This window comes from Microcaecilia unicolor, chromosome 9, assembly GCF_901765095.1.
Source record: "Microcaecilia unicolor chromosome 9, aMicUni1.1, whole genome shotgun sequence".
Lineage (NCBI taxonomy): Eukaryota > Metazoa > Chordata > Amphibia > Gymnophiona > Siphonopidae > Microcaecilia > Microcaecilia unicolor.
The window spans coordinates 175,608,477-175,629,523 of NC_044039.1; the positions used below are offsets into that span (position 1 = coordinate 175,608,477).

At 40.6% G+C, this 21,047-nt stretch overlaps 1 protein-coding gene across 2 annotated transcripts in view; it reads left to right on the forward strand.

The window, feature by feature from the left end:
* Positions 1-11,699, forward strand: part of LRRC9 (leucine rich repeat containing 9) — a 469,353-nt gene extending 457,654 nt beyond the window's left edge. For both annotated transcript variants that reach the window (XM_030213856.1, XM_030213854.1), the window contains one exon: positions 10,486-11,699. In XM_030213856.1, coding sequence (XP_030069716.1) covers positions 10,486-10,519 — 34 coding nt within the window. In that variant the 3' untranslated portion in view covers positions 10,520-11,699. The remainder of the gene's footprint in view (positions 1-10,485) is intronic.
* The last annotated feature ends 9,348 nt before the right edge of the window (positions 11,700-21,047 follow it).

Here is a 21,047-nt window from a genome sequence, read left to right on the forward strand (position 1 = left end):
TTGGGAAAACCTAGATGTTGATATTTACACCTGCCCTGAGGCACATCTAAGTGTCTGTTGTAGAGGCAGTTGTAATCACCGGTCTGGTGCCCCTACAGTGCCAGTGCTATCCCTCAGATCAAGACCTCACCCTGATGCCAACTTCCCCCAAACACTGCCCAGCCTGTGCAACCATTCACTCCTGTGATGTACACAGACCTCCTGAGGATCACCTCTGGCAGCTCCTCTTAGAGGATCCCCTCCAAATAACACATTACCCCACAATCAGAGCCCCCTAGCAGCACCTAACTCCTCAGTCAGAGCCCTCTCCTGTGGCATCTGACTGCCCAATCATAGCCCCTGGCAGCACCTGAGCCCCCCCAACAGGTTGTGGCACTGAAATTCCTCCCAAATAGCCCCCAGCCCCCCCCCCCAGTGGGGGAGACCACCATATGTGAACAGTCTGGCACATGGCCACCTCCCCATAGGTTAACCCTCCCTGGGGCACAAGTCCCTCAAAATGACCCACTCCCCAGGCTTACCAGGTCTCTTTAGTGGAGTGGAAGTGATATCCACTTCAATCCAATATGGCTACTGAGACCCCTAGCAGTAATATTACAGAATTACTGCTAGGGGTCAGGCTTCCATATATAGGCAAAATGCTATATATGGAAACCTGATTCCCTAATGGAAATACCATGATGTTACTTTTAGAGGTCTCAGCAGTCATATTGGATTGGGCTTACAAGAGGCAGAAGCGATTCGGCATAACTACCACACCACTAGGCTCCAGTGACTCTCAGTAAGCCACAATGGGACAGACCAAAGGTCCATCAAGCCCAGCATCCTGTTTCCAACAGTAGTCAATCCAGGTCACAAATACCTGGCAAGATCCCAAAAAAGTTCAGTACATTTTATGCTGCTTGTCCCAGAAATAAGCAGTGGACTTTCCCCAAGTCATTTTAATAATAGTCTATGGACTTTTCCTTTAGGAAGCTATCCAAACCTTTTTAAACCCCGCTAAGCTAACCGCCTATACCACATTCTCTGGCAACGAATTCCAGAGTTTTATTACACGTATGGTGAAGAAAACTTTTCTCCGATTTGTCTTAAATGTACTACTTTGTAGCTTCATCGCATGCCCCCTAGTAAACAAACGATTTACGTTTGCCCGTTCCACTCCACTCATTATTTTATAGACCTCCATCATATCTCCCCTCAGCCATCTTTTCTCCAAGCATTGTTTTTTCCCCATTCATAATTTGAATGTTTCAGTTTGTAAAATGGATGTTCATGCTGTATGTTGCCAAATCCTGTTCTAAAATACATAAGGAGTGGACATCCATATGTGATGTACTGACCTGGACTTCCATATTCTGAGTTGGATGTCCTTTCTAAAATGCCGCTCTGTATCTTCATAATTTGGACTAATGGAGAAGAGAACATTTCTATAATACCTTCAATGCATCCCATCCCACAATCAAACTCAAAATGGACTTCTGCGTGGAAATGATCAGCTTTTTAGACTTTTTAGTCTCAATCTGTAATGGTCAATTACAAACATTAGTATATAGGAAACCAACTGACAGATGCAACTATCATTATAGCTTCAGTCTCCATCCTCCACTCATAAAAAAAACATTATACCACTGCATTTGCTCTGACACACAAGACAGGAATAAACACCTTAAGGCTCTAACAAAATCCTTTAAACAAAAGGGCTACCACCCCAAAATCATCTCCAAGAAAATTGCTTCCTCACGGAAAACACCTAAGGAAAACCTTCTACAATAGAAGGAAAGGAAGATCGTGGAACATGTACCACTTGTAGTAATATGTAAGCCAGAAATAGAAAACCTAAGGAAAATTATTTTAAAATCTTCTTTAGGACTAGGAGGTATGCAATGAAGCTACTAAGTAGTACATTTAAAACAAAGCAGAGAAAATAGGCAGTCGGTAGCCCAACTGTTTGGGGAGGCTAAAGGGGGCAGGGTTAGGGGTAGTTCTAGGGGTGGGACTTATATCCATAATTGTCTGACAACACACAGAAAAAAAAATTTAGTAAAAGTAAAATAGTCACAATTAATACTGGGCAGACCCTAATACACCAATATACCACCCATAGGGAAAACACAGACCATCAACAATATGAAACAAGGGATCATAATATCACAATTCCAAATGTACAGCCACAAAACAACCTTTTAGGGTGGATAGTGTTCACAACGAGCTCCTTTTATTAATGACCAGATAGAGATAAGAGTTTTCAATTTTGGCACAGTATAAGTTATCACAAGAACAAAATATTAACCCATTTAGTTATGTTTAAACAAAAGAGATCTGCATGAAACAAAATATTTATTTTTATTTTGACATATAAAACCTCTCTCTCTCTGCCCCAATCCAACATTGCCCCACTGTCTTGCCTCCCGATCCCACCACCATCCAACATTGCTCCTATGTCTCCCCATCTCTCTCTCCTCCCTTCATCATCCAGCATCATCACCCCTCACCAGTCTCCTGTTCAGCAAAGCAAACTAATGGACCCAAATACTCCTTACCCACTTGGCGCGTGCTCGATTCTCTGCCTCCCTCCCTGGCTCGGTCGGTGTTGGTGACTGATTGAAAAGAGCCGTGTGCTGCAACACTCAGGCTCACAGTCACAGCCAGGCTGTGCCACCAGAAGTGTGTCACAGGGGGAGGTTCCCTTCTGGCAGAGCCAGAACCGCTGAGGAAGGAGCCTTAGGGAGACTGAATGAAAAGAGCCATGTGCTGCAACACCACAGTCACAGCCAGGCTGTGCCACTGAAAATGTGTCACAAGAGAAGGTTCCCTTCCTGCAGAGCCAGAACTGCTAGGGAAGGAGCCTTAGGGAGATAGCGAGTCAGGCAGGCAGCTGGTAAGGAAAGAAATGAGCGTTGGGGTGGTGTCGGCGGGGAGTGGAAGATACAACAGTTTTGTTCCTGAGGAGGCAGGGGAAGGTCACGGTTGGGCTGGGGAGGCTTAGCCTCCTCAAGCCTCTTATACAGGATGCCTATACCCAACGTGTAATTAAACTCTGGAATTCATTGCCAGAGAATGTGGTAAAAGCAATTAGCAGGGTTTAAAAAAGGTTTGGATAATTTCCTAAAAGAAAAGTCCATAAGCCATTATTAAGATGGACATGGAAAAATCCACTGCTTATTTCTAGGATAAGCAACATAAAATCTGTTTTACTGTTCTGGCCAGGTACATGTAACTTGACCACTGTTGGAAACAGGATGCTGCGCTTGATGGACCTTCAGTTTGTCCCAGTATGGCAACACTTATGTTCATATATTCAACATTTATGAATTGCTAAAAGATATATTTCTTGGCTCCCCACCCCCACAAATTCTAACTTTATGCCAACTAACTAACCTGAAACTAAAATCTACAAGGTGTAAATAGAATCCTAAATAGAAGAAAAATGGCACAACACTTTGCAAGACACTATGATTCAAGTTATGCTAGAACATATCACAAGACCCTACAGCTACCCTCAAGGGACAGACATTCAAAATAATAGACTAACATTCATTCTTCTCTATAAATGCAGTACATATGATCCAATGCAAAAAAAAATGTGAAGAATGCTACAGAGAAACAAGCCAAAAATTGAGGAAACATATTAATCTTCATAGGTATAATCCATTACAAAAACAAACAAACAAAACAGAATGACAGCAGTTTGAGACTGACACAAAAGGACTCAATAAAGACATTAGCTTTCTCACTCTTTATCAGATATAGGGTCTTTGATCTGTAAAGTGTTATCTCATCACATATTTCTATCCTCCCACCTTCTTTCAGTGAGTTGTACAAACATATACAGACAACCTAAAATCTAGGTTAGTTTGCCTCTTCAATTAACAAACTCAGGGAAAACCTACTGTCCAAAGAAAAGAACATCTCAGAGAGAGTCCCTCTTGTACTGACACGCAATCCAGAGCTGGAAAAACAGAGAAAAATTATATAAGATGTAAACACTAGTCCAGAAAGTTGAATTACTCACAGAAATATTCTCAATTCCACCAGTACTGGCCTTCCAACAACCACCAAATCTGAAGCAAAAATGAGTGAAGAGCAAGTCCCCAACAGAAGCTGAAAAAGAAGAAAACGGTAGTTAGTCCTAGCTGATAGCAAACTGTAAATTGTGCCAGCATGTATCATAGGATCCCACTGTTTCCATGTGGGAAAAATATTCAACATAAATGGATCCTACTCGTGTGCCTTCTCAAATGTTCTATATATTATTCAGTGAGGAAAATGCATAAAAAGGGTGTTGGGGAGATAGGACAGATAGTACTACTACTACTTATCATTTCGATAGCGCTACAAGGCATACACAGCGCTACACATCATACACAAAAAGACAGTCCCTGCTCAAAGAGCTTACAATCTAGATAGACAGACATAATAATAAGGGTAAGGGAATAAAGAGGTGAGATACTAAAGAAAAGAAGCAACACAGACAGGCAATCAAAAACCACAAAGCAAATAAAGGTGATACCTCTGTGGGTGAGCAGTCTTCAAAATTTGAACACGTCATCAACGACCATCATGTAGGAAGAATGGTGAACAGGCTGTTGGGACTTCATAACTGTATTACAAAGTTTCCTGGAAACCTGTAAACTAAGACTACAGGAACTCCAAGAAAGGATTGATGAGCTCTGATGCTCGTCTGAACAGCCAGTCTGTTATTCTTCCTATGTTTTGGGAGCTCATCTGGGACAGTGTCTCCCTGTTTGCTGACATGGATTTCCATTTTTTGTTTTTGTAGTGGTTTATTGATTCACTGCAGCCCTGTTTGTGGTAACAGAACCAGGATGCTGCTTTCTAGCATTCTGTTTATATGCTGGAATCAGAGAGTGCTGTTGTGCCTAATTGTGCCAGACAAACCTGCCAAGGAAATTAAAGAGAGGGAATCCTCTACATTACAAGCTGCAAATAATTTAATGTCTACAGGTTTGTGCTGTGTTATAAGGAAGGCTATCTTTAAACCTCATTCTTCACAGAATTCACCATCAAACATTGTATCTAATTTGAGCAGTTGTGTACATTTAGAAAATGTAATGAACACTTGTTTAATATAAGCGCTATGAACTACAAGGTTCCTGGCAAGTCCTTGACAGAGAAAGTAAAAATGCAAAAGAATGTTTCTACTGTCTGGGAGGAAAGGAGAGCATCACCCTGGTGAAGTAGGAAGTACTCCTGTAGCCAGGACCTGCCCACCAGGGGATGTATTATCCTTTCGCACCGAGGATATACTGTATCTCCAAATGTTGCCCGGGAGGGAAAGGTTAGGACAGCTGTTGTACTTGGTGATTCGATCATTAGGCATATAGATAGCTGGGTGGCTGGTGGACGTGAGGATCGCCTGGTGACTTGCCTGCCTGGTGCGAAGGTGGCGGACCTCACGCGTCACCTAGATAGGATTTTATATAGTGCTGGGGAGGAGACGGCTGTCTTGGTACATGTGGGTACTAATGACATAGGAAAATGTGGGAGAGAGGTTCTGGAAGCAAAATTTAGGCTCTTAGGTAGAAAGCTGAAATCCAGATCCTCCAGGGTAGCATTTTCTGAAATGCTACCTGTGCCACGCGCAGGGCCCAAGAGACAGGCAGAGCTCCAGAGTCTCAATGCGTGGATGAGACGATGGTGCAGGGAGGAGGGCTTTAGATTTGTTAGGAACTGGGCAACATTCTGGGGAAGGGGGAGCCTATTCCGAAAGGATGGGCTCCATCTTAACCAGAGTGGGACCAGGCTGCTGGCATCGGCGTTTAAGAAGGAGATAGAGCAGCTTTTAAACTAGAAATGGGGGGAAGGCCGACAGTCGCTCAAAAGAGCATGGTTCGGGATAAGGTATCTTTCAAAGATATCACCATAACAGGGAAGATAGAGTATCCTGATAGTGAGGTTGCAAAAGAGATTGTAGTAGATCGGGTATCTTTAAATAACAATAAAAATCAGACAAAAGATTGCCAATTAATACTGTCAAGTACTAAGCATGATGTACTTAGGAACAACAAACATAGTTTGAAATGTCTATATGCGAATGCCAGGAGCCTAAGAAATAAGATGGGGGAGTTGGAATATATTGCACTAAATGAAAAATTAGATATAATAGGCATCTCTGAGACCTGGTGGAAGGAGGATAACCAGTGGGACACTGTCATACCGGGGTACAAATTATATCGTAGTGATAGGGTGAATCGGATTGGTGGAGGGGTAGCATTGCATATTAACGAGAGCCTTGAATCAAATAGATTGAAAATTCTGCAGGAAACAAAACACTCCTTGGAATCACTGTGGATTGAAATTCCATGTGCAAAGGGGAAAAGGATAGTGATAGGAGTGTACTACCGTCCGCCTGGCCAGGACGAACAGACGGATGCGGAAATGTTAAAGGAAATCAGGGACGCAAACAAACTGGGCAACACAATAATAATGGGGGATTTCAATTACCCGCATATAGACTGGGTTAATGTAACATCTGTACACGCAAGGGACATAAGATTTCTTGATGAAATCAAGGACAGCTTCATGGAACAGCTAGTTCAGGAGCCGACAAGAGAAGGAAAAATACTAGACTTAGTCCTTAGTGGCACTCATGATCTAGTGCAGGGGGTAACGATACGAGGGCCGCTTGATAACAGTGATCATAATATGATCGGTTTTGATATTGGCATTGAAGGAAGTGAAACTAGGAAATCAAGTACGCTAGCGTTTAACTATAGAAAAGGTGATTACGACAAAATGAGAAAAATGGTGAAAAAAAGACTGAAAGGAGCAGCTCGCAGAGTAAAAAACTTGCATCAGGCGTGGATGCTGTTTAAAAACACCATCCTGGAGGTTCAGGACAAATATATTCCACGTATTAGAAAAAAGGGAAAAAAGACTAAACGTCAGCCGGCGTGGCTAAACAGTAAGATAAAGGAAATCATTAGAGCCAAAAAACAATCCTTCAGAAAGTGGAGAAGAGAACCAACTGAAAATAACAGGATAGATCATAAGGAATGCCAAGCCAAATGCAAAGCGGAGATAAGGAGGGCAAAAAAGGACTTTGAGAAGAAATTAGCGTTGGAAGCAAAAATACATAGTAAAAATTTTTTTAGATACATTAAAAGCAGGAAACCGGCCAAAGAGTCGGTTGGGCCGCTGGACGAAAATGGTGTTAAAGGGGCGATCAAGGAGGACAAAGCCGTAGCGGAGAAATTAAATGAATTCTTTGCTTCGGTCTTCACCGAGGAGGATTTGGGGGGGACACCGGTGCCGGAAAGAATATTTGAAGCGGGGGAGTCGGAGAAACTAAACAAATTCTCTGTAACCTTGGAGGATGTAATGGGTCAGTTCAGCAAGCTGAAGAGTAGTAAATCACCGGGACCTGATGGTATTCATCCCAGAGTATTAATAGAACTAAAAAATGAACTTGCGGAGCTACTGTTAGAAATATGCAATCTGTCCCTAAAATCGAGTGTAGTACCGGAAGACTGGAGGGTAGCCAATGTTACTCCGATTTTTAAGAAGGGTTCCAGAGGAGATCCGGGAAATTATAGACCGGTGAGTCTGACGTCGGTGCCGGGCAAGATGGTGGAGGCTATTATTAAGAATAAAATTGCAGAGCATATACAAAAACATGGACTGATGAGACAAAGTCAGCACGGATTTAGTGAAGGGAAGTCTTGCCTCACCAATCTAATGCATTTTTTTGAGGGGGTAAGCAAACATGTGGACAATGGGGAGCCGGTTGATATTGTATATCTGGATTTTCAGAAGGCGTTTGACAAAGTGCCGCACGAAAGACTCCTGAAGAAATTGCAGAGTCATGGAATCGGAGGTAGGGTATTATTATGGATTAAGAACTGGTTGAAAGATAGGAAGCAGAGAGTAGGATTGCGTGGCCAGTATTCTCAGTGGAGGAGGGTAGTTAGTGGGGTCCCGCAGGGGTCTGTGCTGGGTCCGTTGCTTTTTAATGTATTTATAAATGACCTAGAGATGGGAATAACTAGTGAGGTAATTAAATTCGCCGATGACACAAAATTATTCAGGGTCGTCAAGTCGCAGGAGGAATGTGAACAATTACAGGAGGACCTTGCGAGACTGGGAGAATGGGCGTGCAAGTGGCAGATGAAGTTCAATGTTGACAAGTGCAAAGTGATGCATGTGGGTAAGAGGAACCCGAATTATAGCTACGTCTTGCAAGGTTCCGCGTTAGGAGTTACGGATCAAGAAAGGGATCTGGGTGTCGTCGTCGATGATACGCTGAAACCTTCTGCTCAGTGTGCTGCTGCGGCTAGGAAAGCAAATAGAATGTTGGGTGTTATTAGGAAGGGTATGGAGTCCAGGTGTGCGGATGTTATAATGCCGTTGTATCGCTCCATGGTGCGACCGCACCTGGAGTATTGTGTTCAGTACTGGTCTCCGTATCTCAAAAAAGATATAGTAGAATTGGAAAAGGTACAGCGAAGGGCGACGAAAATGATAGTGGGGATGGGACGACTTTCCTATGAAGAGAGGCTGAGAAGGCTAGGGCTTTTCAGCTTGGAGAAGAGACGGCTGAGGGGAGATATGATAGAAGTGTATAAAATAATGAGTGGAATGGATCGGGTGGATGTGAAGCGACTGTTCACGCTATCCAAAAATACTAGGACTAGAGGGCATGAGTTGAAGCTACAGTGTGGTAAATTTAAAACGAATCGGAGAAAATTTTTCTTCACCCAACGTGTAATTAGACTCTGGAATTCGTTGCCGGAGAACGTGGTACGGGCGGTTAGCTTGACGGAGTTTAAAAAGGGGTTAGATAGATTCCTAAAGGACAAGTCCATAGACCGCTATTAAATGGACTTGGAAAAATTCCGCATTTTTAGGTATAACTTGTCTGGAATGTTTTTACGTTTGGGGAGCGTGCCAGGTGCCCTTGACCTGGATTGGCCACTGTCGGTGACAGGATGCTGGGCTAGATGGACCTTTGGTCTTTCCCAGTATGGCACTACTTATGTACTTATGTACTTATGTACTTAAGACTTGCAGGAAAAATTGAGCAGGATGATTTAGTACACATATATATTTTGAACCGCTATACACTATATATGTTGAACCAGATATTCAGCTGGCGGTGATCAGTGTTTTTCTGACCGCTGCCGATGTTAACCCGGAAATTCAGTGCCGAGCCACGTCCAGGATCCAGCATTGAATTTTTGGGTATAGGGAGCTGGTTAAGTGGGATATTCAGCATCTAACTGGCTATGAAGAATTACGTAAAGATAGAACTGCATTTTATGCGGTCCTATTTATACAGTTATCGTAACTAGTTAAGTGCAGAATTTAGTCACTTTAGTCTCTGTCATTTATTTGTTTTATTTGTTGTCAGTTACTTTAGCCCCTGATGCAGTCCTCGCGTGGACGAAACATGGCCAGTGTCGGGCTTTTTTATAGACCTCACACGAATAAAGTTTTTAATTTATTTATTATTTATTTTTGTTACATTTGTACCCCGCGCTTTCCCACTCATAGAAGGTTCAATGCGGCTTACATATTATATACGGGTACTTATTTGTACCTGGGGCAATGGAGGGTTAAGTGACTTGCCCAGAGTCACAAGGAGCTGCCTGTGCCTGCAGTGGAAATCGAACCCAGTTCCCCAGGACCAAAGTCCACCACGCTAACCACTAGGCCACTCCTCCACTATTTATTTCTCAAAGGACCTTTTCCTATGTGATCTGCTCCTTTCATACCATTGTTTTGGATCTTGTAGATCCCTTGCCCTGTTGTTTCCTTGAGTGCCTCTTCTGGTCATTTAAATCATTTTGAATATTGGGCCCTTTGATTTTGTCATCTTTTAACTTAATTGACCTGAAAAAGAAGGTGTTGTCTTTGAAAGCTTGTCAAAAACTGTACTGTTAGTCTAATAAAAAAAGGTATCCCTTTATTTTCCTTTTTTGGGTTTTTTTTTTTTTTAAATTTCTGTTTTTTACCTTTAAAATGGACTAACATGGCAACAGACTACTTAATCCTAGATAGGTTTGTACTATTTAAAGCCAGTGAAACTACATTATTTCTTCAGTGATCTGAAGAAGAGAAGGTAACTCTTGAAAGCTCATCAAAGATATATAAAGGGCTTCTTTTACAAAGTCATGCTATATATTCCCACATGGCAAATGAGAGGAAGCCCATAGGAATTGAATGGGCTTCCTCTCACTTGCTGCACTGGGAATCACTAGCTTGGTTTAGTAAAAGAGGTCCTAAGTTAGTCCAGTAAAATGGTATTACTTACAAGTTGATGATTGACTCTTTTTTGCCACATATCCAAGTGGACTAACATGACAATCACAATTCGCTACTCCTTCAAGGAATGTTGTACTCTAAAAATGTTTGCAGTAAATAGCAAAACAAAGTTTAATGTATCTGCCAAAATACTACTATAATTGAAGGTGTCTGCTGTTAAAAGTAAATAATAAGTCTGACTAAAATATTTCTTATTTACAGGATTCCCAACAATGGAAATTATAGGTCAAACTGAATGAAACGTTGGAAGAAACGGCAACGATGGATTATATATATTCTTTTTAAATTTAGAGTGGGGTCAATGTAAACATTTGACTAATATTGACCTTTTAAAGCACAAGTATCATTTATACAAGAGAACCACAGAGGTTTGAATAATTTCAAGTATGTTTAAGTGCTCAATTATAGTAAATTAATTTGTTAGCTAATCACGTTTCCCAAAGCAATGAAACATACTTATGTATGCTGTCAACAGAGATGCTGGCTGACATTTGGATGAATTGTTTGCTCTCCCTTTTTGGTGAATATCTAAATTTAATTTGGTAGAAAACCATCATCATTTGTTGGATATTACTTACAGAAGAGAGCCAATTTTTGGATCATCATGATTCAAACATGCAGAGCTTCATCTAAGTATTTTTCAGGGTTGAGATGTTTTGGACTGTAATCCAAACAGAATTTAGCAGCTTGCCTTGATAATGTCTGATCACAATTCAATAAAAGCATGATTGCCAAAACATCTGATTATAGCTCAACATTTTTGAATCATGATACCTGCAATCCAGAAATCATCTCGTATCTAGTGATTTCGTTGTAGGTAAGACAGACGTGAAACACTGTTATGTGCTAATACATTTTGGGTTTGCTAGTGATTCCTGTGCGGCAATGAGAGGGAGCCCATTCAGTTCCTATGTGCTTCTTCTCATTTGCTGCGTGAGAATCGCTAGTGCAGCCTTGTAAACGAAGCCCATGGTGATCTAGAGCCATATTAAAAAGATGACTGCCAGTGTTGTTCAGTGTGAATCATATCAGCATGAATGAATATGGGGCATGCAGACTCATTCACTCAGAAAATTCATTTTCAAAGTTAAATAGGCATATTGGTATTAGAGGGAAAATTGCTCATGTAAATTAATATGCCTTTCATAGAAGTGCAAACAATTTCAGGGTCACCGTGCTGTTATTTTATTATGCTGCACTGTTGCATATAAAACTTCATTAGATTTCCCTATATTGTGCAATGAAGCATATTTTCAAAGCACTTAGACTTACAAAGTTTCATAGTAACCTATGGAACTTTGTAAGTCAAAGGGATCCTTTTGCTAAGCTCTGATAAAAAGTGGCCTGTGCTAGTTTTGGCACATGAAATTGGCACATGCGGAAAAAGGACTTTTTTTTTTAAATGGGGCACTAAATGGTTGTATGCCAATATTAAAATTAGTGCACAACTGTTTACTGCCTGAGCCCTTACTTCCACCTGTTTAGAAGGCGGTAAGGGCTCACGCACTACTCATGCAGTTATTGGACAAAATGCGGCAACGTGACCGTGCTGCTGATTACTGCTGGGATCGCCCCCAAGGTAGGAAATAGAAAATTATTTTCTACTGTGGGAGTCTCCATGTATCAACTTCAGAACTACCGCCAGGCTCCTGCGCTACCCCAGCGGTAGGGACAATTTGGCACAAGCTACCCACGTAGTAGCCCTACTGCAGCCTAGTAAAAGGACCCCAAAGTGCTTTGAAAATTAGACCCTATGTGACCTAACTAATGATGTGTTACCAATTTCTTGTCAAGTGGATCTTGCTAGCTCTTCTCCACTTGATGAGATAGTCTTTGGTGCTCATTTTCAAAGCACATAGACTTGCAAAGTTACATAGTATGTATGTAACTTTGTAAGTATATGTGCTTTGAAAATGAGTCTCACACATTTCATAAAATAATTCAGCAAGGATCTAGCACTCTGGTTATTGTATCTTACATTTACACAGCTGTAAGGGATTTAAGATGTAAAACAAATCTGTTATAAAGATTGTATTTTTGTAATAGATTGATGTAGAAAAATATGCATTTTATATTGTGGATTAATTTAAAAATGAATATACATGTAATAATTGTATACTGTGCATGTTTCTTTTCTTTTTACAAATACTGAAATGCTGATTACAATAAATCTTTTTAGTAGTTTGTTATTCTAGTTAGTAATATTGATAAGTCTGCATCTGTCTAAAAAAACATTAAAATATATTGAAAGCCTATGTTCATTTATCACTTGATTTTTAGTGGATGTATTTCTGTTTTGAAGTGGAGGTGTTTTAATGTTCTGCAGTTCATCTGACAGCCAGATGATGTCTTTCTTGCACTATGAGTTACATACACTAGTAATTCAAAACATCAGTTGTGGTTGACATTTCTGTTCTTATTGTGAAATATTTGAAGCAAAATCTTTCCTTTATGCATTTAAAACTGCTTGATACCAGGTGAAGGAGTGAAATAATTAAGTGCAAGACTATATAGTGATGGTGTTTTTCAAGTGTTTTTTAAATTTTCTTAAGAACATAAAATGTGCTATACTGGGTCAGAACAAAGGTCCATCAAGCCCAGCATCCTGCCTCTGACAATGGCCAAACTAAGTTACAAGTACTCAGCAGGATCTCGAGGAGTAGATCCATTTTTTTATTGCTCACATCCAGAGATAAGTAGTGGTTTTCCCAAGCCTACATGGTTAATGATGGTTCATCTACTTGCCCTCCAAGAATTTCTCCAAATCCTTTTTAATTCCAGCTATGTTAATTGCTTAGACCACATCTTCGAACAATAAATTCCACAGCTTAATTATATATTGAGAGAAAAAATACTTTCTTCAATTTTTTTGGATAAAATAATGTGGTAACCATTTCAAAAGCAATTCAAAAAACAGAAACAGAGACAAAGGCAAATAAAGACTATATGGCCTATCCAGTCTGCCCATCTATGCCTATCCCTTCCTCTCCCTTAGACATCTTCCCCCAGATTCTATAAAAAGCGACTAAAGTTACATGCGCAAATCAGAGTGCATAGCCGATTTGCATGTGCAACTTAATTGCTTAACAAGCCAATTATTGGCATTAATTGGCCTTAATTTGGATTTATATGCAGATCATATTCTATAACGATTCACGTGTAAATCCTAAAGTGCGTAAATTTTGGGAGGAATGGCTATAGGAAATCCAAAATTTTGCACATGTAACTATAGAATTCAGCCAAACTGCACCTAAGTTAGGGAAGGTTAATGCCCTACGTGCTATTCCATAAAGGACACATACCCTTTATAGAGTAGAGCTCAGCACGTAAAATTTTCAGCAATGATTTTTAGGAGCCACTTAGAATTTACCCCCTTATATATTTCTCACCACTTTTCTTGAATTCAAATACAGTCTTCATCTGCACTAGAGGCATGCATCGGGATGGGGACAACAGGAAACCCTTAGAAATCTGCGGGAATCTGCAGTGTTAGTAACAAAACAGCCATTATGGGGATGGATCCAAAGTGAATGGGGATGGGAAAGAATGAATTGGAAGTGAATGGGGATGGGAAGAGATGGGGACCAGATTATATTTTCATGCATACCTCGATTTGGAAAGTTGAAACACAACACCTCAGCTTAAAAATAAATCAAAAGAGGAGTTTATGTTAATAATAAAAATATGATTTTCTTGCATATTTTCTTGCAAGTAGTGCCTATTGTTTTGTATAGGATACATTTTATGTTTTGTTTGAATTTACAAGATCTTTTAAATGCAGGTTGAATACAGGGATGGGAAAAAAAACTGTGGGGATGGTGAGGGGATGGTGGAAATATAATGGAGATGGGGTGGGAATGGAAAAGAATTGATTAGGGATGGGTGGAGATAGGGACTAGATTATGTCTCCTCTAGTCTCTGCCATCTCCACTGGGAGTTCATTCCACGAATTCAGCACCCATGAAAAGGATCTAGACAATACACTGAAATCTTCTGCCCAATGTGCGGCAGTGGCCTAAAAAGCAAACAGGATGCTAGGAATTATTAGGAAAAGGATGGTAAATAAGACCAAGAATACTATAATGCCTCTGTATCGCCACAATGGTGCAACCTCACCTTGAGTATTGCATTCAGTTCTGGTTGCTGTATCTTTAAAAAATATATCAGAATTAGAAGTGGTTCAAAGAACAGTGAGCAAAATGATAAAAGGAATAGAACTCCTCTCACTTGAGGAAAGGCTAAAGAGGTTAGCGCTCTTCAGCTTGGAAAAGAGATGGCTGAGGGGAGATGATTGAGGTCTACAAAATCCTGAGAGGTGTAGAACGAGTAGAAGTGAATCAATTTTTTTACTCTTTCTAAAAGTAAAAAGACTAGGGGACACTCAATGAAGTTATATGGAAATACTTTTAAAACAAATAGGAGGAAATATTTTTTCACTCAAGGAATAGTTAAGCTCTGGAACTCTTTGCTGGAGGATGTAGTAAAAATGGTTAGCATAGCTAGGTTTAAAAAAGGTTTGGGTAAGTTCCTGGAGGAAAAGTCCATAGTCTGCTATTGAGACAGACATGGAGAAGCCACTGCTTGCCCTGGGATTGGTAAAATGGAATGTTACAGCTATTTGGGTTTCTGCCAGGTACTTGTGACCTGGATTGGCTACTGTTGGAAACAGCATACTGGGCTAGATGGACCATTGGTCTGACCCAGTATGGCTATTCTTATGTTCTTAGATTACTTCTGAGTCTGTTCCCTTTCACCTTTATCCCATGCCCTCTCATTCCAGAACTTCCTTTCAATTGAAAGAGATTTGCCTCATGTGGCTATATGCCACAGAAGGATTTAAACATTTCTATTGTATCGTCCCTCTCCCACCTTTCTTCCAAAGTATACCAATTGAAATCTTTGTACCCATAAGCTTTATGTTTAAGAACACTGACCATTTTATTAACCACCTTCTGGACCAATTCCATCTTGTTTATATCTTTTTGAATGAGCAGTCTCCAGAACTGTACACAGTACTCTGAATGAGGTCTCATCAGATACTTATACAGAGGTATTATCACCTCCTTTTCCTACTGGCCATGCCTCTCCCTATGCACCCAAGCATCCTTCTTGCTTTTGCCATCACCTTTTCTACCTGTTTGGTCATCTTAAGATAATCACATATGATCACACCCAAGTCCCGCTCCTATTTTGTGCACAAAAGTATCCTCCCCACTAAACTATACCAATCCTTCAGGTTTTTGTAGCCCAAATACATGACCCTGCATTTTTTAGCATTGTATATAAACTTCTAAATTCTTGAACATTTTTCAAGCATTGCTAGGTTCCTCTCATATCTACACCATTAGGGGTGTCTATCCTGTTGCTGACTTTGGTATCATTCACAAAAAGGCAAACCTTACCAGACAGCCCTCCCAAAATATTGCTTACAAAAAAATGTTAAAAGAACCAGCCCAAGAACCAAACCTTGTAGCACACCACTGGTAACCTCCATTTCCTCAGAGTGAATGCCATTTACCACTGTCCACTGTTGCCTTCCACCCAATCAGTACCTAACCCAGTCAGTCACTTTAAAGCTTGTACTGAGGTCACTCAGTTTATTTATAAGTCATCTATGTGGAAGTTCCACTATGTCAAAGGCTTTACTAAAATCTAAGTACACCACATCTAGCGCTCTCCCTTGATCCAACTCTGTAGTCACCCAGTCAAAGAAATTATTCAGATTTTTCTGATGAGACGTGCCACTAGTGAAACCATACTGCTTTAAGTCCTGCAGTCTATTGGATTTCAGAAACCTTACTATTCTCTTTTTTTAGAATTATTTCCATTAATTTGCTTACCACCAAGGTCAGACTGGCCTGTAGTTCCCAGCCTTCTCCTTCCACTTTCTGGAGAAGGACCACATCTGCCCTTCTCCAGTCCTCTGGGTGCACTCTCAACACTAGAAAAACATTGAAAAGGTCAGGCATTGGAGCCACTAGAACTTCCCTATGTTCCTTCAGTACCCTTGGATGTATGACATCCGGCCCCATTGCTTTGTCCACCTTTAGTTTAGTCAGCTACTCATGAACACATTCCTCATGAAAATTGTCAGGGTGTACCACACTTACATTCCTATTTGTGTATCTCTTCTGTGGTCCTACTCCTGACCCTTCATCTGTGAACACAAAACAGAGGGGTCCTTTTACAAAGCCGCAGTAAAAAGTGGCCTGTGGTAGTATGGGCATGTCTTTTGGGTGCACGCTGGGCTACTTTATACTATGGCTGGGAAAAAGGTCATTCTTTAATGGGCTGGAAAATGGGTGTGCGCAAACATTAAAACTAGCACATGCCTATTTACGGCCTGAACCCTTACAGCCAGCCATTAAGGGCTCATGCACTACCCACATGGTAACCATGCAGCATGTGCCAATGTAGCTGCGCTACCAATTATCGCTGGGAATGCCTCTGGTGGTAGAAAATAGAAAAATATCTTCTACCGCATAATTTGGCACATGCCAAACTTGGAATTACTGCCGGGCGCACATGCTACCCCAGCGATAGTGCAGATTTTGCTTGCACCACCCGTGCGCTAGCCCTCCCACAGCTTTGTAAAAGGGCCCCAGAAGTATTTAAGCAATTCTGCTTTTATCTTTACCATCTTCCTCTCCTTCACCCTTGAGTCTCACAATGCTATTTTTTTGCACTTCCTCTTCTCACTAACATATCTGAAAAATGTTTTGTCCTCCCATTTTACTGTAGTGGCAGTTTTTTTTCTTCTATTTGCATCTTTGCTTTCCTGACTACTTTACCAGCTTCTCTTAGCTTTTCCAGATATTGTTGCCTGTCTTTCTCTTCCTGTGATCGCTTGTAGTTTATGAAAGCTAACCTCTTTTTTCCTTACATTTTCAGCTACTACTTTTGTGAACCCAAGGCAGCCTTCTTTTCCTCTTACTTTTATTTACTTTCCTTACAGAAAGGTTTGTTGCTCTTAAAATAGTTATTTTCAGTTTCCCCTACTGCTTTTCTACTACTTCTAGATGTTCCCATCCAGCTAATAGCCTGTGTTAGGTTTTTTTTAAGTCTAAAACCTTCACTTTTGAATGAATGTTCTTTACACATGTCTTACTGAATCTACATACGAAGTCCCAGGCTTAATTTGTAGACAAAAGAAGTGGAACTGGGGGCTTGGACAGGGCTAGAAGTGGAGGCAGGGCTGAGGCCAGAAGTGGCCTTACTCCTACGCACATAATACTTCATTTGTGGATAAAAAGGAAGCTGGTATGGATATATACTTGGAAATTCATGTATTTAATAAAACAGTTTTTAAGAATATTTCCAACAATAGTACAACTTTGCAATATTATGAATAGAACCTAGGACTAATCGTTGTTTTTCTCAACATTTACACATTTAGGGCTAGACTCTGCAAGTGGCAGTCAATAATCAGCGCTCATTGTTATTCTATAATGGGTACTGAAAGATGGGCACCTGTCATGAAACACCTAGACACTTGCCTGGGGCTGCCCCACAGCCACTTAGAGGGTCTATCCCCAGCACAGCTTAGGTCCGCCTGCACCTGCTGCTTGTGCTCTACACTAGCACCCCCCCACCCCACTGACTGGGTCACCAACCGCATCTAGGCGAGTCTCCCACTCTCAAATTATCCCCAGTGATTTCTAGGTTACTGGAGGCCATACTCCCAGTGGTCCCACAGTTCCAAGAAAGCACTCACAGACCGAACAAATAAACATCAGGATTCTTAATCAGTCCAGACAAGCGTCGATAAACTAAATTGTTTATTATCATAGAACTTGAACAGTGAAACAGAAAAAGTGCAATCAGCATAACAATAACAGGTAACTGAAATATGGATCAATTATAATAATAACTACATATTTATTTACTATCTAAATAGTACCTAGGGAGATCAGGTTATCAACTATAACTTTTCACAGGGCTTCAGCAAAAATCTTTTTCTCTCTCTCGTCTCCCTGGCTGAAACTGGAGGCAAAACCAGTAACTCCTGGGTAACTTCAAACTCCAGGCCAATCAGATCAGAGCACAGAACAACAACATTTAAAAATAACCAGGTTACTTCCTCTCTGTGCTTAAACTGAAGGAGGAATCATTCACTTTTATGCAACAGCTTAAAAATATAACATGCACCACCTGCTGACTGGACTAGAGAAATGCATTGAAGAAAATATCAAAAGAATTATCACAGGCTTAAAACCCCACTCTTCTGTCACAGCACCCATTAGAGAATAGCATTGAGTGCCAATTAAAAACCAGGTGTACATCCCTGGTATTCTGTAACAGTACGTGCAAATTTTAGGAATTCCTCTGACCCGCCCTGATCATGACTGAATAGATAGGGATGGGCTGGAATGTACATTTTAAGGGGCTTCGATGTTAGCTTCAGAACTTAGTACAAGAACAGTAGTGGGCAGACTTCTACGGTCTGTGCCCTGAGAAAGGCAAGGACAAATCAAACTCGGGTATACATATAAAGTATCACATACCATGTAAAATGAGTTTATCTTGTTGGGCAGACTGGATGGACCGTACAGGTCTTTATCTGCCGTCATTTACTATGTTACCTGCCCATGCACCTCCCATGAGGGTGCACATTGTTATATAGAACAGCGCATAGCAAGATGTGCACCCAAGTCCAAATTGGTGCCAATTAGCTCCTAATTATGGGTTTATTAGCCAATTTAGTTGGGCACACATCTTGAATCAGTGCTCAATTTTGGGTGCCATATCAAGAATCTGGGAGCTAATACCACAGTGTTCTTACTAGAAATTTTTGGCAGCCTGGTGGCATGGAGGAGTAGCTGAGTGGGGACGGAGGAATACTACACAGTATTATAAAATTTTCTGTTATTTATAAATGCAATCTCTCTCTCTCTCTCTCTCTCTGCAAACATGTAGACATTTAAAATAAATGCATAATCCAGGGCAAAAATTAATTGTGCAATTTAATATTAACTGATTAAGGGGAGTGAAGTTATCAGTGTGGGATACCATTAAGATGGGTTATATTACCACAAATCATGCTATTTTAGCATAGGGTCTCATTGCATAAAATAAGTACATAAGTATTGCCATACTTGGGAAAGACCAAAGGTCCATCGAGCCTAGCATCCTGTTTCCAACAGTGGCCAATCCAGGTCACAGATACCCGGCAAGATCCCCAAAATATACAAAACATTTTATACTGCTTATCCCAGAAATAGTGGATTTTCCCCAAGTCCATTTAATAACGGTCTATGGACTTTTCCTTTAGGAAGCCGTCCAAACCTTTTAAAAACTCCACTAAGCTAACCGTCTTTACCACATTCTCTGGCAACAAATTCCAGAGTTTAATTACACGTTGAGTGAAGAAACATTTTCTCCAATTCGTTTTAAATTTACTACATTGTAGCTTCATCGCATGCCCCCTAGTCCTAGTATTTTTGGAAAGCGTGAACAGACGCTTCACATCTACCCGTTCAACTCCACTCATTATTTTATAGACCTCTTATCATATCTCCCTCAGCCGCCTTTTCTCCAAGCTGAAGAGCCATAGCCACTTTAGCCTTTCCTCATAGGGAAGTCATCCCATCCCCTTTATCATTTTCGTCGCCCTTCTCTGCACCTTTTCTAATTCCACTATATCTTTTTTGAGATGCAGCGTCCAGAATTGAACACAATATTCAAGGTGCGGTCGCACCATGGAGCGATACAAAGGCATTATAACATCCTTATTTTTGTTTTCCATTCCTTTCCTAATAATACCTAACATTCTATTTGCTTTCATAGCCGCAGCAGCACACTGAGCAGAAGGTTTCACCGTATCATCAACAACAACACCTAGATCCCTTTCTTGGTCCAGGACTCCTAAAGTGGAAACTTGCATGACGTAGCTATAATTTGGGTTCCTCTTTCCCACATGCATCACTTTGCACTTGCTCACATTAAACGTCATCTGCAATTTAGACGCCCAGTCTCCCAGTCTCATAAGGTCCGCTTGTAATTTTTCACAATCCTCCCGCGATTTAACCACTTTGAATAACTTTGTATCATCAGCAAATTTAATTACCTCACTCCCATCTCTAGGTCATTTATAAATATGTTAAAAAGCAGCGGCCCCAGGACAGACCCCTGGGGGAACCCCACTAACTATCCTTTTTCACTGAGAATACTGACCATTTAACCCTACTCTCTGTTTTCTATCTTTTAACTAGTTTTTAATCCACAATAGAACACTACCTCCTATCCCATGACTCTCCAATTTCCTCTGGAGTCTTCCATGAGGTACTTTGTCAAACGCCTTCTGAAAATCCAGATACACAATATCATCCGGCTCCCCTTTATCCACATGTTTTGTTCACCCCTTCAAAGAAATGTAGTAGATTGATGAGGCAAAATGGTACCCTCTGCTAAAATAGCATGACTTGTGGTAAAATAACCTGCCTTTACGGTAGCCTACGTTGATAACACCCCCCACCCTTAATGATAATTTTTGTTTTACAAATAATATTGAAAACAAAAATTCCATACTGGCCAATCTTATTTAAATAATAAAAAAATGTATATATACATATACACACATGAAAAATGAAAACAATAAGAAATATCGTTAATACTGTAAACATTTTTCATGAATTCTTGGTCTGACACAATATAGCAATTCTTATGAGTTAGGTGTAAACATACTCTGCTTCCATAAAAATCCAACCCCCAAGAGGCTGGAAAGGAACATAGTGACAAAGAGGCAACAATCATGAAGAAGCTGA